This window comes from Phacochoerus africanus, chromosome 8 (genome assembly GCF_016906955.1).
Source record: "Phacochoerus africanus isolate WHEZ1 chromosome 8, ROS_Pafr_v1, whole genome shotgun sequence".
NCBI lineage: Eukaryota > Metazoa > Chordata > Mammalia > Artiodactyla > Suidae > Phacochoerus > Phacochoerus africanus.
In genome coordinates, this window is record NC_062551.1 from 74,779,882 (window position 1) to 74,795,849 (window position 15,968).

Here is a 15,968-nt window from a genome sequence, read left to right on the forward strand (position 1 = left end):
CCTCTAGGCCGTCAGGGAACTCCTGGTTTTTTAGTAGCATGTTGTTTGGTCTCCATGTGATCTTTTTTTCCCCCTCATTTCTTTTTCTTTGGCTTATTTCTAGTTTCATGGTGTTGTGGTCAGTAAAGATGCTTGAAATAATTTCTCTACTCTTAAATTTGTTGAGGCTTGGGACTTTAAATTACCATTATCAAGATTTCTGTAGAACTTGAGAGCAATTTGATGTTAACAAAATACAGTTTTAGTTATGTAGACTGTTTTCCTTAAATGAGATAAGTTACTCTTTCTTGAAATTTATCCAGAAGGCTATATTGGGAAGATTGGGATTATCAGATTTTCAAATTTGATAACATTTTTCATCATTAAAGCATGAAACTTGCATTAAACAACCGCTATTTTTTTTTTTTTAAGGTGGATTTTGCAAATCGGGAAAGTCAGCTGGCATTTTATCACTGTATGGAAAAATCTGGTCAAGATATCAGAGATTTTTATGAAATGTTAGCAGAAAGAAGGTATGTATTTTAAACATATTAGCATAGCTTGATTTTAAAATTTCTAATACATAAAATTTAGAAACTGTTAAATGCCCTGTATATTTAGTAATGACAACATCCACGTTGTCATCATGCATGAGGCCATAGAATGAATTTGAAAAAATAAACCTTTCAAAAGACTATCAAGAGCTTTATTTAAATTGTTATCTCAGGAGTTCCCGTCGTGGCTCAGCAGAAACCTGTATCTATGAGGACGCAGGTTAGATCCCAGGCCTCGCTCAGTGGGTCAGGGATCTAGCATTGCCATGAGCTGTGGTGTAGGTCACAGACGCGGCTCGAATCTGGTGTTGCTGTGGCATAGGTCAGCAGCTGTGGCTCTGATTAGACCCCTAGCCTGGAAACCTCCGTATGCTGTGTGTATGGCCCTAAAAAATTGTGAATGAGTAAGCCAAAGTTTATATAAATTGGTAACTTTAGCTGTGTAAAAAGGAAACCTTCTCCATGTTAATATTTTCATTGTAATGAAGTATTTGATATTTTTTCTGCTACTTGTGTGAAACATTACAGTTCAAAATCATTTAAGGTCTCACGATCTTAAGCTATCTCTATAGTGTAAGATTCCCCCAAACTGTTAATTGATTCTTTTTTAGACCAAATATATTAAAACATCCTGGCAATGTCACCAGTTGATCACATTTGAAAATGGAATATGATGAAGCTCTTTGTCCAAAGCTTCAGCGTATGATGAAGCTGTTTGTCCAAATGTCCCTCTGTGTTTAAGTCTCCTGGAACGTTACCACTAGATCTCCACCCCTGTATATGTGTGTTAGACAGAAGACTTTTGAAAAATGCCTTTAGACTCTCAAATTCAAGTATGAAAGGGCTCTATTACAAGGATGAGCCAAATCCTGATCGTGAAATCTATTGAATGCATTTCCTTTTTACTGCCTCTTCTTACCACTTCATTTTTGTTTAAATCACAGAAGGTATATATTTCTTTTTCATTTTTCCATGGAGCATTGTGTACTGATCATTGAATATTTGGGAGATTCTTTTAATGAAAAAGGTCCCCTACAGCCAAATTTCTAAAAGCTTGAACTTCTAAGGTTTTAATGGTTTTTCACCAGTGGATTGAAATCCACCTTCTGAATTTTTCTGTTACTTGTGTGTATGGGTGAGGGAGCGAGACGGAGAGACAAAGAGAATGAGCATGTAAGAGAATGTCTGTTTCTTTAGGGAGGGTTTTCCATCCTGGCTTCCCCCCACATAGCAATCTGAAGTCATTGTTAATATTTTAAATGCTTATAGGACTTCTTACCCATAAGTGAATGGAAAGTGTGTTGATGGTGTAATGGCACTTAAGACAAAAATTCCATTAAAATCCTCTGTGCTTATGTTAAATATTTTTCAAAGAACAGTAACTTGTGAGGGTTGGATAATGCAATGTGGGTGTTAATTTTTGTACATTATCACTTATATTCATTCATTTCACTGATGATCTGGCTCTGGCTTTGTTCTTTGGTTCTTGCCTGTGGTTATTTAACCCTGTTAAATGGTGTTCATCTCCTAAAGTAGGAAGAGGAGGATGTGGAACTTCATTGGCTTGTCCCATTTGGTTTCAGATGGCAGTGCTTCTGAAATGCATTTCCTGCAATAGAATTTGAGGACCTTTGCCCTTTCCATACAGTGGAAGGAAGTCATCCTGCTGAATAGATAATGAATAAATGAAAAAAACAAAAAGAAACAACAGAAAAGCCACTTTACCCCTAAAGATAGTTCAGCTCAGGAATGCAAATGATGACCCATTTACAAAGGGCTTTTGCAACTTAAAAGTAGTATTTCTTGGAGTTCCTGTTGTGGCTCAATGGTTAGCGAATCCAACTAAGAACCATGAGTTTGAGAGTTCAATCCCTGGCCTCGCTCAGTGGGTTAAGGATCCGGTGTTGCCATGAGCTGTGGTGTAGTTTGCATATGTGGCACAGATCCCATGTTTCTGTGGCTCTGGCATAGGCCAGTGGCTACAGCTCCAGTTAGACCCCTACCCTGGGAACCTCCATATGCCACAGGTGTGGCCCTATAAAAAGACAAAAAGACTAAAAATAAAAAAATAAAAGTAGTATTTCTTTTATTCCCTTAAATACTGCGTCAGGATTATAGAGCCAGGACTCTTGTCAGGTGTTACTTATGGTGGGATCTGAAGATCAGATGACTTTTATAAGGTTATAGGCTTCTAAGCAGCTGGGCTGGGGATAAACTCAGGGCCCCTACCTGCTAGTGCATTGAGCCATATACTTTACCAAAGTGATTCTCAAGGTGAATTTATAGGGTCACATTATGCTTTAAATGAATTTCCCACCTACTTATGGTAGTTTGGCTATTATGCAGTCATGGAAACAGAGTTCTCAAAACCTGAGCTTTAAGAGGAAAATTTATTTTACAAGTAAGGAGACCCAGCCCAGGGAGACTGGCCCCTAGTGTTTTTTTTTTTTTTTTTTAAATCCGTATCGTACAGGTACAGGTTGCATAGTTGGGAAGATTTTAGTTACATTGCTATCTGTCTATTCAGACAGTACCTTTGTTTCCCAAATTGTAGTAAGAATATCTTTTGGCAAAAAAAGTAATTATGGGAGACTTAGAAATGTGGGATGTTAGGAGTTCCCATTGTGACAGCAGTAATGAACCTGAATACTATCTATGAGGACTCAGGTTCGATCCCTGGCTTTGCCCAGTGGGTTAAGGATCCAGCATTGCCATGAGCTATGGTGTAGGTCGCAGAAGTGGCTGGGATCCCATATTGCTGTGGCTGTGGCGTAGGCTGGCAGCTGTAGTTCTGATTCAGCCTCTAGACCAAGAACCTCCATATGCTGCAGGTACAGCCCTAAAAAAAGACCAAAAAAAAAAAAATGTGGGATGTGATACTATTTAATACTAGTGCTCATTGTAAGTCATGAAAACTGATAACAAAAGAATAAAAAGGGGGTGAAGTACTGCCATCCAAGTCCAATAGAAGTGTTATGCAAGCTGCATATGTGGTTTTACATTTTCTGGCTTAAAAAGGTTGAAATTGGAGTTCCCCTTGTGCAGCGGAAACAATCCAACTAGGAACCATGAGGTTGCAGGTTCAATCCCTGGCCTCGCTCAGTGGGTTAAAGATCAGGTGTTGCCATGGGCTGTGGTGTAGGTCACAGACACAGCTCAGGTCTGGTGTGGCTGTGGCATAGGCTGGCAGCTGTAGCTCCGATTGGACCCCTAGCCTGGGAACCTCTATATGCCGCCAGTGTAGCCCTAAAAAAAAAGTTGAAATTAATTTTATTCAACTCAGTATATCTAAAATATTGTTTCAGCATATAATCAAAATAAATTATTGAGGTATTTATTTTTTTTTAAACTAAATCTACCAAATCCAGTGTGTATTTACACTCACATCTCAACTTAGACTAGCCAAATTTCAGGTTCTTAGTAGCAACATGTGGCTTATAGCTATGGCATTGGACAGTGTAGGTCTAATGATGAAATAATGCAAAGATTTTTAGAAGCGAGACTTTGTAATCTCGTTTGTATGATTAATGTGTAAGTGACAAGAAAACAAAAAACTAATATATTGTTTTTTTGTCTGTTGGCAGAGAAGAACGAAGGGGATCCTATGACTACAGCCAAGAGCGTACATATTATGAGAGTGTTCGTACTCCAGGCACATATCCTGAGGATTCTAGACGAGACTATCCAGCTCGAGGGAGAGAATTTTATTCAGAATGGGAAACCTACCAAGCAGACTACTATGAATCACGATATTATGATGATCCCCGGGAATATAGGGATTACAGAAATGATCCTTATGAACAAGATATTCGAGAATACAGTTACAGGCAAAGGGAACGAGAAAGGGAACGTGAAAGATTTGAGTCTGACCGGGACAGAGACCACGAGAGGAGGCCCATCGAACGCAGTCAGAGTCCAGTGCACTTGCGACGCCCACAGAGTCCTGGAGCATCACCCTCACAGTCAGAGAGATTGCCTAGTGATTCCGAGAGGAGGGTTTACAGCCGATCCTCAGACCGGAGCGGAAGCTGTAGCTCACTTTCCCCTCCAAGATATGATAAACTTGAAAAACCTCGTTTGGAGCGGTATACAAAAAATGAAAAGACAGATAAAGAACGAACTTTTGATCCTGAAAGAGTGGAAAGAGAGAGACGCTTAATAAGGAAGGAGAAGGTGGAAAAGGACAAAACTGACAAGCAGAAACGAAAAGGGAAAGTTCATTCCCCTAGTTCTCAGTCTTCAGAAACAGACCAAGAAAACGAGAGAGAGCAGAGCCCTGAAAAATTAAGAAGTTCTAATAAACTGGGCAGGGAGAAAGCTGACAAAGAAGGAATAGCAAAAAACCGCTTGGAACTCATGCCTTGTGTGGTTTTGACTCGAGTGAAAGAAAAAGAGGGGAGAGTTATTGACCACACTCCTTTGGAAAAGCTGAAAGCCAAGCTTGATAATGACAGCATCAAATCTTCTGCCCTAGATCAGAAACTTCAGGTCTCTCAGACTGAGCCTGCAAAATCTGAGTTGTCTAAACTAGAGTCTGTTAGAATGAAAGTAGCAAAGGAAAGGGGGCTTTCAAGCCACATAGAAGTGGTAGATAAGGAAGGCAGGCCTAAACCCAGGAAGCACCTAAAACCTGAGCAGAGTGCTGACAGCGTAAGCGCTGTGGATCTGGAGAAGCTGGAAGCAAGAAAAAGACGTTTTGCAGATTCCACTTTGAAAGTAGAAAGACAAAAATCAGAAGTCAAGAAAAGTAGTCCAGAGATGGAAGATGCTCGAGTGCTTTTAAAGAAGCAGCCTGACTTATCATCTAGAGATGTCATTCTGCTGAGGGAAGGGGAGTCTGAAAAAAAGCCTATGAGGAAAGAAATTCTTAAAAGAGAATCCAAAAAAATCAAACTAGACAGACTTAATGCTGTTCCCAGCCCCAAAGACTGTCAGGAGCTTGCCAGTATTTCTGTTGGGACTGGCTCAAAGCCCAACTCAGACCTCCAAGCAAGGCTGGGAGAACCAGTAGGTGAATCTGTGGAAAATCAAGAAATCCAGTCCAAAAAACCCACTCCCTCAAAACCGCAACTCAAACAGCTGCAGCTATTAGATGATCAAGGACCAGAGAGAGAAGATAATAGGAAAAACTATTGTAGTCTTCGTGATGAAACACTTGAATGTAAAACGGGCCAAGATAAACCACATCCAGCAAATGCTGAAGAAAAAATTGGCATTGATATTGATCACACACAGAGTTACCGAAAACAAATGGAACAGAGTCGTAGAAAACAGCAGATGGAGATGGAAATAGCCAAGTCTGAAAAGTTTGGCAGTCCAAAAAAAGATGTGGATGAATATGAAAGACGTAGTCTTGTTCACGAGGTAGGCAAACCCCCTCAGGATGTCACCGACGACTCTCCTCCCAGCAAAAAGAAAAGGATGGACCATGTTGATTTTGACGTCTGCACCAAGAGAGAGAGGAACTATAGAAGTTCACGCCAAATCAGTGAAGATTCGGAAAGGACTGGTGGTTCTCCCAGCGTCCGACATGGTTCCTTCCATGAAGAAGACGACCCCATTGGCTCTCCTAGGCTGATGTCAATAAAAGGGTCTCCCAAAGTAGATGAAAAAGGTCTCCCCTATTCTAATATAATAGTCAGAGAAGAGTCCTTGAAATTTAATCCTTACGATTCTAGTAGGAGAGAACAGATGGCGGACATTGCCAAAATAAAGTTATCTGTCTTGAATCCTGAAGAGGAATTAAATCGGTGGGACTCTCAAATGAAACAAGATGCCAGCAGGTTTGATGTGAGTTTCCCAAACAGCATAATTAAGAGAGACAGCCTTCGAAAGAGGTCTGTGCGTGACTTGGAACCTGGTGAGGTGCCTTCTGATTCTGATGAAGATGGTGAACACAAATCGCACTCACCCAGAGCCTCTGGATTGTATGAGAGTTCCCGGTTGTCTTTTTTATTGAGGGACAGAGAAGACAAACTACGTGAGAGAGATGAAAGACTCTCCAGTTCTTTAGAAAGGAACAAATTTTATTCCTTTGCATTGGATAAGACAATCACACCGGACACTAAGGCTTTGCTTGAAAGAGCTAAATCCCTCTCTTCCTCTCGAGAGGAAAACTGGTCTTTTCTCGATTGGGATTCCCGATTTGCTAATTTTCGGAACAACAAAGATAAAGAAAAGGTAGACTCTGCTCCAAGACCTATTCCATCCTGGTACATGAAAAAGAAGAAAATTCGGACTGATTCAGAAGGAAAAATGGATGATAAAAAAGATGACCATAAAGAAGAAGAACAGGAAAGACAAGAGTTATTTGCTTCCCGTTTTTTACACAGCTCAATCTTTGAACAAGATTCCAAGCGACTGCAGCATCTAGAAAGAAAAGATGAAGAATCCGACTTTGTTTCTGGCAGGTTGTACGGGAGGCAGACATCTGATGGAGTGAATAGCACGAGTGATTTCATTCAAGAGCCAGTAGTTCTTTTCCACAGCAGGTTTGTAGAACTCACACGAATGCAACAGAAAGAAAAAGAAAAAGACCAAAAACCCAAAGAGATGGAGAAGCAAGATGATACAGAGGATCATCCCAAGACCCCCGAATCTGCTTCTGAGAATAAAGAGTTGGAACCGAAAACTCCGTCTTCGATTGGACCTCCTAGTGTCACGGTTGTAGCTCCAGAGTCAGCATCATCATCACTGGAGAAGACAGCTGCTGAAAAAACAGGGGAAGTGCCCTCAGTGACAGAAGAGAAGACCACGGAGCCAGCCTCTGTCTCGGAAGAAGCAAAACCCGTCTCTGAACCGGCTCCCATCGCTGTGGAACAACAGCCTGAACAAGTGGACTCACCTCCAGGAGGGGACACCAGGAAAGATGTTGCTGAGACTCCTTTAGCTGTTGAGGAAAGTTCATCAGTTGATCAGCTGCCTTATCTGGATGCCAAGCCTCCAACTCCCGGGGCCTCATTTTCCCAGGTAGAGCTCAGTGTAGATCAAGAACCTGGCAAAACCCAAACACCTTCAAAACCGATTCAGAAGCCCGAGGAAGCCGATGAGCCAAAAGTGGAGAAGCCAGACTCAGCTGCTAATGTTGAACCTAGTGCAAATCCAACAGCTGAAGTTGTTCCTGAAGTTCTGCCTCCGGCTACTGAAGATGTAGAGGTGGATCCTCCAGTGGCTGCAAAAGATAAAAAGCCGAACAAAAGTAAACGTTCCAAGACCCCCGTTCAGGCAGCTGCAGCAGGCATCGTGGAGAAGCCAGTCACAAGGAAGAGTGAGCGGATAGACCGTGAAAAGCTTAAGCGGTCCAGTTCTCCTCGGGGAGAGGCACAGAAGCTTTTAGAATTGAAGATGGAGGCAGAGAAGATTACCAGAACTGCCTCTAAAAACTCAGCCGCAGACCATGAACACCCTGAGCCAAGCTTGCCCCTCAGCCGAACCAGGCGCCGGAATGTAAGGAGTGTCTACGCAACCATGGGTGACCATGAGAGCCGCTCTCCAGTCAAGGAGCCTGTTGAGCAACCCCGAGTGACCAGGAAGAGACTGGAGCGGGAGCTTCAGGAGGCGGCAGCAGCTCCCACAACCCCTAGGAGGGGGAGGCCTCCGAAAACACGCCGTCGAGCTGACGAAGATGACGAGACCGAGGCAAAAGAACCAGTGGAGACAGTCAAACCAGCCGAGGGATGGCGATCTCCACGGTCCCAAAAAGTAGCTGCTGGTGGCCAGCAAGGGAAAAAGGGGAAAAATGAACCGAAAGTTGATGCCGAACGTCCTGAGGCCACCAGTGAGGTGAGTCCCCAAGTAAATGTGAAAGAAAATAACACGAGATCCAAGGCTGATAAAGAAGAAGCAGGAAGTGAACAGAAACGTGACAGAAAAGAAGTAAGCACAGACAGAAATCCACCCGAAGCCCCCCCAGTTGAAATGGTGGAGAAGAAAACAGCCCCTGAGAAAAACTCCAAGTCAAAGAGAGGAAGATCTCGAAACTCTAGGTCAGCGGTGGACAAATCTGCAAATCTGAAAAATGTGGAAGCCACTGTAAGTCCCACTGTGGTGGCCAGCCCTGTGGGGCTGCCCGTGGAGAAGGAGGCTGGGGTCGTGGGAGTCTCCTCTGAGAAGAGCGAGAGCCCTCAGAAGGAGGGTAGTTCATCATCACTGTTGAGCAGGGAGCCTGCCGAGCCCAACAAGGAGCCAGAGAGGGAAGATGTGTCTGCCTCTAAGGCATCGCCGGAAGCCAATCAGTTAGCCAAGCAGATGGAGCTGGAGCAAGCAGTGGAGAACATCGAGAAGCTCACAGAGACCTCCGCCCCCTCGGCTTTCAAGGCGGCAGCTGCAGATGCCTCAGAGGGCCTCTCTGCAGGGGACAGGGACAAGCCTGCACACCAAGCCAGCGAAACAGAGCTGGCTGCGGCCATCGGTTCCATCATCAATGACTTTTCTGGAGAACCAGAAAACTTCCCAGCACCGCCCCCTTACCCTACAGAATCTCAGACAGCCCTGCAGCCTCCTGAGGAAGGACTGGAGCCTGAGATGCATGAGGCTGTGTCTGGCATCTTGGAGACTGAGGCTGCTACAGAATCTTCTAAGCCACCAGGCAGTGTGCCTGACTCCTCAGCAGGCCTAGCAGATGCCAAGGAAGCCAGAGGAAACAGTAGTGAAACCTCCCATTCAGTGCCAGAAGCCAAAGGATCAAAAGAAGCAGAAGTTACTCTTGCTCGGAAAGACAAAGGGCGCCAGAAGATAACTCGATCGCGTCGCAAAAGGAACGCAAACAAGAAAACAGGGAGCACTACAGAGAACCATGTCTCTGAAGCTGACCAAGTTCAAAGCAAGAGCCCTGCAACAGATGAGGGAACAATAATACAAGCCCCAGAAACTCCACAGGAGGAAAAGCAGAGTGACAAGCCCCAGTCCACTCCCCCTGAGTCATGTGCTTCTGACCCAAGCAAGACTCCACCCCAGGAGACTTTGTCCCAAGAAAGCAGTGTTGAGGAAAAGACTCCAGCCAAAGCGACTGTGCTCCCAGACCTTCTCCCTCCCTCACAGCCAGCCCCCTCAGATGAGGAGCCTCAAGCCAGATTCAAGGTGCATTCCATCATAGAGAGTGACCCAGTGACCCCGCCCAGTGACTCAAGCATGCCCACACCCCCCATTCCTTCTGTCACTATAGCAAAACTCCCAGCCCCTGTCACTACTGCGGGGATCCCACACCAGAGCCCCCCAGCCAAGGTGACAGAGTGGATCACGAGGCAGGAGGAGCCTCGGGCACAGTCCACGCCATCTCCGGCCCTTCCCCCAGACACAAAGGCCTCTGACATAGACACCAGCTCCAGTACACTGCGGAAGATCCTCATGGACCCGAAATACGTATCTGCCACGGGTGTCACTTCCACAAGTGTCACAACGGCCATTGCAGAGCCTGTCAGTGCCACCCCTTGCCTGCATGAGGCATTGCCCCCTCCAATTGAATCCAAAAAGCCTCTTTTAGAAGAAAAACCGGCAGCTCCAGTAACTAACACCACTGACACACAGGCCTCAGAGGTTCCAGTGGCCGCAGACAAAGAAAAGGTGACTCCAGTCATTGCTCCCAAAATTACTTCTGTTATTAGCAGGATGCCTGTCAGCATTGATTTGGAAAATTCCCAAAAGATAACTCTGGCCAAACCAGCTCCTCAAACCCTGACTGGCCTGGTGAGTGCCCTGACCGGCCTGGTGAATGTCTCCTTGGTCCCAGTGAATGCTCTGACTGGCCCGGTGACTGCCCTGAAAGGCCCCGGGAAGGGCCCAGTGGCCACGCTGAAGGGCTTGGTGAACACTCCTGCTGGCCCCGTGAATGTCCTGAAGGGACCCGTGAACGTTCTCACGGGCCCTGTGAACGTTCTCACCACTCCAGTGAACGCCACCGTGGGCACAGTGAGCGCTGCCACTGGCGTGGTGAGTGCCACCCCAGGCACAGTGACAGTCACAGCAGGCGCCGTGACTGCTGCCTCTGGGGCTGTGACTGCCGCAACAACAGGTGCTGTGACTGTGGCAGGTGCAGTGATCGCACCTTCAACAAAGTGCAAACAGAGATCCAGCTCTAATGACAACAGTCGGTTCCACCCAGGGTCTATGTCGGTGATTGACGACCGCCCGGCAGACGCGGCCTCTGGCACTGGGCTGCGTGTGAACACTTCAGAAGGGGTTGTACTCCTGAGCTATTCGGGTCAGAAGACGGAAGGCCCGCAGCGGATCAGCGCCAAGATTAGCCAGATCCCCCCAGCAAGTGCAATGGACATTGAGTTCCAACAGTCAGTGTCCAAATCCCAGGTCAAACCTGACTCCGTCCCGCCATCGCAGCCTCCACCCAAAGGCCCTCAGGCTCCTTCGGGCTATGCAAACGTGGCCACGCATTCGACCCTGGTACTGACTGCCCAGACGTATAACGCATCTCCCGTGATTTCATCTGTCAAGGCCGACCGGCCGTCCTTGGAGAAGCCTGAGCCCATCCACCTCTCTGTGTCCACACCTGTCACCCAGGGCGGCACAGTGAAGGTCCTCACCCAGGGCATAAACACACCCCCGGTGCTGGTGCACAACCAGCTGGTCCTCACCCCAAGCATAGTCACCACTAACAAAAAGCTCGCTGACCCCGTCACCCTCAAAATAGAGACCAAGGTCCTTCAACCAGCGAACCTGGGCTCCACTCTTACTCCCCACCACCCTCCTGCGCTGCCCAGCAAACTGCCTGCGGAAGTGAACCATGTCTCTTCGGGGCCCAGCACCCCGACAGATCGAACTGTCTCCCATTTGGCGGCCACAAAGCCAGATGCTCATTCCCCTCGACCTAGCGGGCCAGCTCCGACCCCGTTCCCCAGGGCGTGCCACCCCAGCAGCACCACGTCCACCGCGCTCTCCACCAATGCCACAGTCATGCTGGCTGCAGGCATCCCTGTGCCTCAGTTCATCTCTAGCATACACCCAGAGCAGTCTGTCATCATGCCGCCCCACAGCATCACCCAGACTGTATCCCTCGGCCACCTGTCGCAGGGCGAGGTGAGGATGAGCACGCCCACGTTGCCCAGCATCACCTACAGCATCCGGCCAGAGACGCTTCACTCTCCTCGGGCCCCCCTGCAGCCCCAGCAGGTAGAGGTCCGGGCCCCGCAGCGTGCAGGCACCCCCCAGCCAGCCCCGGCCGGTGTGCCCGCCCTGGCCTCCCAGCACCCTCCTGAGGAAGAGGTGCATTATCATCTCCCTGTTGCTCGAGCTGCAGCCCCTGTGCAGTCGGAGGTGCTGGTCATGCAGTCTGAGTACCGACTGCATCCATACACCGTGCCGCGGGATGTGAGGATCATGGTGCACCCTCACGTGACGGCGGTCAGCGAGCAGCCCCGGGCAGCAGATGGGGTGGTGAAGGTGCCCCCAGCCAGCAAGGCCCCTCAGCAGCCAGTGAAAGATGCTGCCAAGACGGCAGATGCCAAAGCTGCCCCCGCCCCAGCCTCTCACGGTGAGGCCCGCATCCTCACAGTCACCCCCAGCAACCAGCTCCAGGGACTGCCCCTGACCCCGCCCGTGGTGGTGACCCACGGGGTGCAGATCGTGCACTCCAGCGGGGAGCTGTTTCAGGAGTACAGGTACGGAGACATCCGCACCTACCACGGCCCGGCGCAGCTCACACACACGCAGTTTCCAGCTGCTGCCTCCATCGGCCTGCCTCCCCGGACCAAGGCTCCCACTCAGGTGAGCGTGCCCGAGATCTGTCTTCCGGTCCAGATGGTGGAGGTGCCAGCAAGGTCCCTGACGTGTGTTGTTCTTGTGGATTTAAAGAGGAGCGTTCTCAGTGTGGGGCTGAAGGGATCAGATCACAGCTTGGAGAGCCCAGGGAGTGGGTGGAGTGCTGGCTTTTGCCTGCATGGGTGAGAAGGAAGGGAAGAGGTGACTGTCTTGGGGGACAGGACTGGGGAGAGGTGATCTCTTACCAGAATCCTCAATCCTGAATGCCCACGGGCACCGCCCATCATGTTAAAGCTCCTTCTGGGGGGCCTGGCGACAGGAGATGGCCCTGCAGCTGACCGGCCCAGGGGTTGGGGGCAAGATGTTGTTTGTGCATAACAGGCTCTGACTCCGACCCTTTCTCTCCCCCCACCCCCCAGGGTGCCCCTCCTGAAGGCGAGCCCTTACAGCCCACTCAGCCTGCGCAGTCTTCCCAGCCTCTCCAGCCTGTGCAGTCTGTCCAGCCTGCCCAGCCCACTCAGCCCGCCCAGCTCAGCCAGCCAGGCCAGCCACCAAGCAGCAAGATGCCTCCAGTCTCCCAGGAGGCCAAGGGGACCCAGACAGGAGTAGAACAGCCGCGCCTCTCCAGTGTACCTGCAAGCAGGCCAGCTGAGGCCCATGGCCAGGTCCAGAGGGCGCAGGCGGAAACGAGCCAGACCTCCTATCCCTCCCCTGTGTCTGTCTCCATGAAGCCTGACCTCCCGGCCCCTCTCCCCACTCAGGCTGCCCCAAAGCAGCCACTGTTTGTCCCCACAACCTCAGGCCCCAGCACCCCTCCAGGACTGGCTCTGCCACATACTGAAGCCCAGCCAGCCCCCAAACAAGATTCCTCTCCGCACTTGACTTCCCAGAGGCCCGTGGATATGGTCCAGCTTCTGAAGGTAAGCCTGGGGAGAGGGGCTCCCCTACCACCCTCCAGGCACTTGTGCTTGTTTGGTGTCCTAAGATCCCTGCTTGACTGCTGCCTAGGGCCGTGGCCAGCATGGCTGTGTTCTCCAGCCTCGAGCTCACTTGTCTTTGTTTCCTTATGAGCAGAAGTACCCCATCGTGTGGCAGGGCCTGCTGGCCCTCAAGAACGACACAGCTGCTGTGCAGCTCCACTTCGTCTCTGGCAACAATGTCCTGGCCCACCGTTCCCTGCCCCTCTCTGAAGGCGGGCCCCCTCTGAGGATCGCCCAGCGGATGCGGCTGGAGGCCTCACAGCTGGAGGGGGTTGCCCGAAGGATGACGGTAAGACTCGGGGCCCAGGCGAGCAGCTGCCCCACCCACCGGGAGGGAAGGCACGGGTGGCCCCACTGCCTGTGTCTCAGGCTTGCCATGGGGCGAGGTCGTGGCATTCTCGGAGTGGGTGATGAAGAGCATGTTCTGTCTCCACTGGGGATGTAACGTGCCCCTAGACCCAGAGATGAGGCTTTTTTCATTCAACAAACAGAGGGATGGGCTTCAAGGTCATCTCAGAAGTGGGGGCTTTTGTGGATCTAGGGGTCGAATCCCTCTGTCGGAAGGGCCTCTGCTGGGGCTGCTGTTTTGTGAGATGAGTCCTGATCACTGCCGGCTGTCTCTTCCTCAGGTGGAGACAGATTACTGTCTGCTGCTGGCTCTGCCCTGTGGCCGTGACCAAGAAGACGTTGTGAGCCAGACTGAGTCCCTCAAGGCTGCCTTCATCACGTATCTGCAGGCCAAGCAGGCGGCAGGGATCATCAACGTTCCCAACCCTGGCTCCAATCAGGTCAGCCCGGGGTCCTTCCTCGGCAAACACACACGTCTCATCTGGTGACGTATGGCTGCCAGTGCCAGCTAGAGGAGTCCAGGGAAGTTTCCCAGAGGAGGTGGACAAAGGGACAGGCAGAGTGCATGGGTGGGTCTGCCACTGCCCATCCTGGAGTCAAGCAGTGGCCAGCCAGACAGCAGAGGTTTTTCTTTAGCTAAACAATATAGAAGAGGTGTGTAGCGGTTCGTTTTCACTGGGTTTTCTTCTGGCAACGTCTCAGAGGCACTGGCTGGTTGGGAGACTGACTCAACCTGGCTCTCTGTTGGGCCTTTAGGGCCCCCAGTTGGAAATGTTTAAGGGAAGAAGGGTAGTGTGTGTGTGAGGGGGTGAGGTGAAGATGGGGTCCCATTTTTCTCTTGTCCCCTTTTCCAGCCCGCCTACGTGCTCCAGATCTTCCCGCCCTGCGAGTTCTCTGAGAGTCACCTGTCCCGTCTGGCCCCCGACCTCCTGGCCAGCATCTCCAACATCTCTCCCCACCTCATGATTGTCATCGCCTCTGTGTGAGCCACTGAATGGTCGCCACGTGGTGTATCTTCCTGAGGCTCTGCAGCAAAAATAAACACAGGACAGCCCAGCCAAGTGGAGGAAGAAGCTGCCGAGGGGGACAGACTCCACTGCCTGACGGCCAGCCTCGCCTTCCTGCCCGCCCGCCCGCCCTCCCGGCTCAGTCGGACAGACCCCTCTGGGCAGTGGTGCTGCTACTTGTATGTTTACATGACATTTAGCCCAAGGACAGACCACCAACCGATGGACTTGCAGACACCTTGAGGCTGGGTTTCTCTTTTTGGAGAAAAGGAACAGGGCAGTGGAATTAATTTTTTTGTTGTTTTTGTTTTTAAGAAACAAAACAGAACTGCCTTTGCACTAAATTAGTGACTTGGACTTTTGCACAGTGAAGACAGGCTGTGACACTCTGGATGTCTTGGTGTATGTAAACACACATCGCAGACTCTCACGCAGGACTCTGTGAACTCTGCTGAAATCTTGGGGTCAAGGAACATTTCATTGGGTTGTTTCGTCCCCACTCCTTCCCTTCCCTTCCCCTTGCTCATTTGGATGTGTCACCTTTCTTAATTCTCCTGCTGCCACCATCTTTGATTCACCCAGGATGTACAGTTTACAATCAAAAAAGAGCAAACGGAAGGATTTTCTTTCTTGGTGGAATATACAGAACTTGGGATGTGTGTATATATAAATATATAATATATATAAATATATATAATACTAAAAAAAAAATCAAATTCCCCGACATACATTTTTTTTAATCTGTGCCAAAAATGTGTTTTCAGAGAAGATCTTATTTTCATACTCAGACTTTGTATTGTCACTCATTTGTATAAGTGCGCTTCGTTACAGCACGGGCCCTGCCCCCGCAATTTGGAAGTGTCACACACACACACACAAGACTGTACAAAAAGACTGGCTTCCCTTCCTATGACCTTGACCTCTCCCCCAACTTCCTAACACTTATTAATTTATGAAACTTTTTCTCAGCGCAGTTTTGTTTTGTGTGTCCATTGGATTACAAACTTTATTAAAAAATACAAAACACGTCAAGTGTGGATGTGATTGTCACTTGGATGGGAGAACCAAGGGTCCTTGGCTTATGGGAACAGCTAGTCCTTATCCCACTCCCACCAAACCTACATGGGACCTATTGCCTTTCTGCCACAAATCTTCCCGAAAGATAATTGTATCTTGTATGCAAGTTTTTCATTTTTTGAACCATTTTTCAGTGCTGTGGTGTAGATTGGACACTTCGAATTCCCCAATTGGTTCCTGGGTAAACATCAAAGGCACTTCAGATTTAGATAAAGAATAAAGCCACCTCCCACTCAAATTCAGAAACAGTGTAAATGGGCTTTGGGGTCCTGTCTCTTGCCCCTGCCTCCTCCAGGTGTGGCGCAGGCTGGCCC

General features: G+C 49.0%; 1 protein-coding gene across 5 annotated transcripts in view; it reads left to right on the top strand.

Moving 5' to 3' along the window:
• SPEN (spen family transcriptional repressor) overlaps window positions 1-15,695 on the top strand; it is a 91,165-nt gene extending 75,470 nt beyond the window's left edge. For 2 of the 5 annotated variants that reach the window (XM_047792021.1, XM_047792022.1), the window contains exons 9-14: window positions 412-512; window positions 4,118-12,248; window positions 12,662-13,162; window positions 13,317-13,511; window positions 13,852-14,010; window positions 14,425-15,264. In XM_047792021.1, coding sequence (XP_047647977.1) covers window positions 412-512; window positions 4,118-12,248; window positions 12,662-13,162; window positions 13,317-13,511; window positions 13,852-14,010; window positions 14,425-14,556 — 9,219 coding nt within the window. In that variant the 3' untranslated portion in view covers window positions 14,557-15,264. Of the gene's footprint in view, window positions 1-411; window positions 513-4,117; window positions 12,249-12,661; window positions 13,163-13,316; window positions 13,512-13,851; window positions 14,011-14,424 lie in introns of all 5 variants that reach the window. The other 3 variants (XM_047792018.1, XM_047792020.1, XM_047792019.1) reach the window with 3 other exon arrangements.
• Window positions 15,696-15,968: the final 273 nt, after the last annotated feature.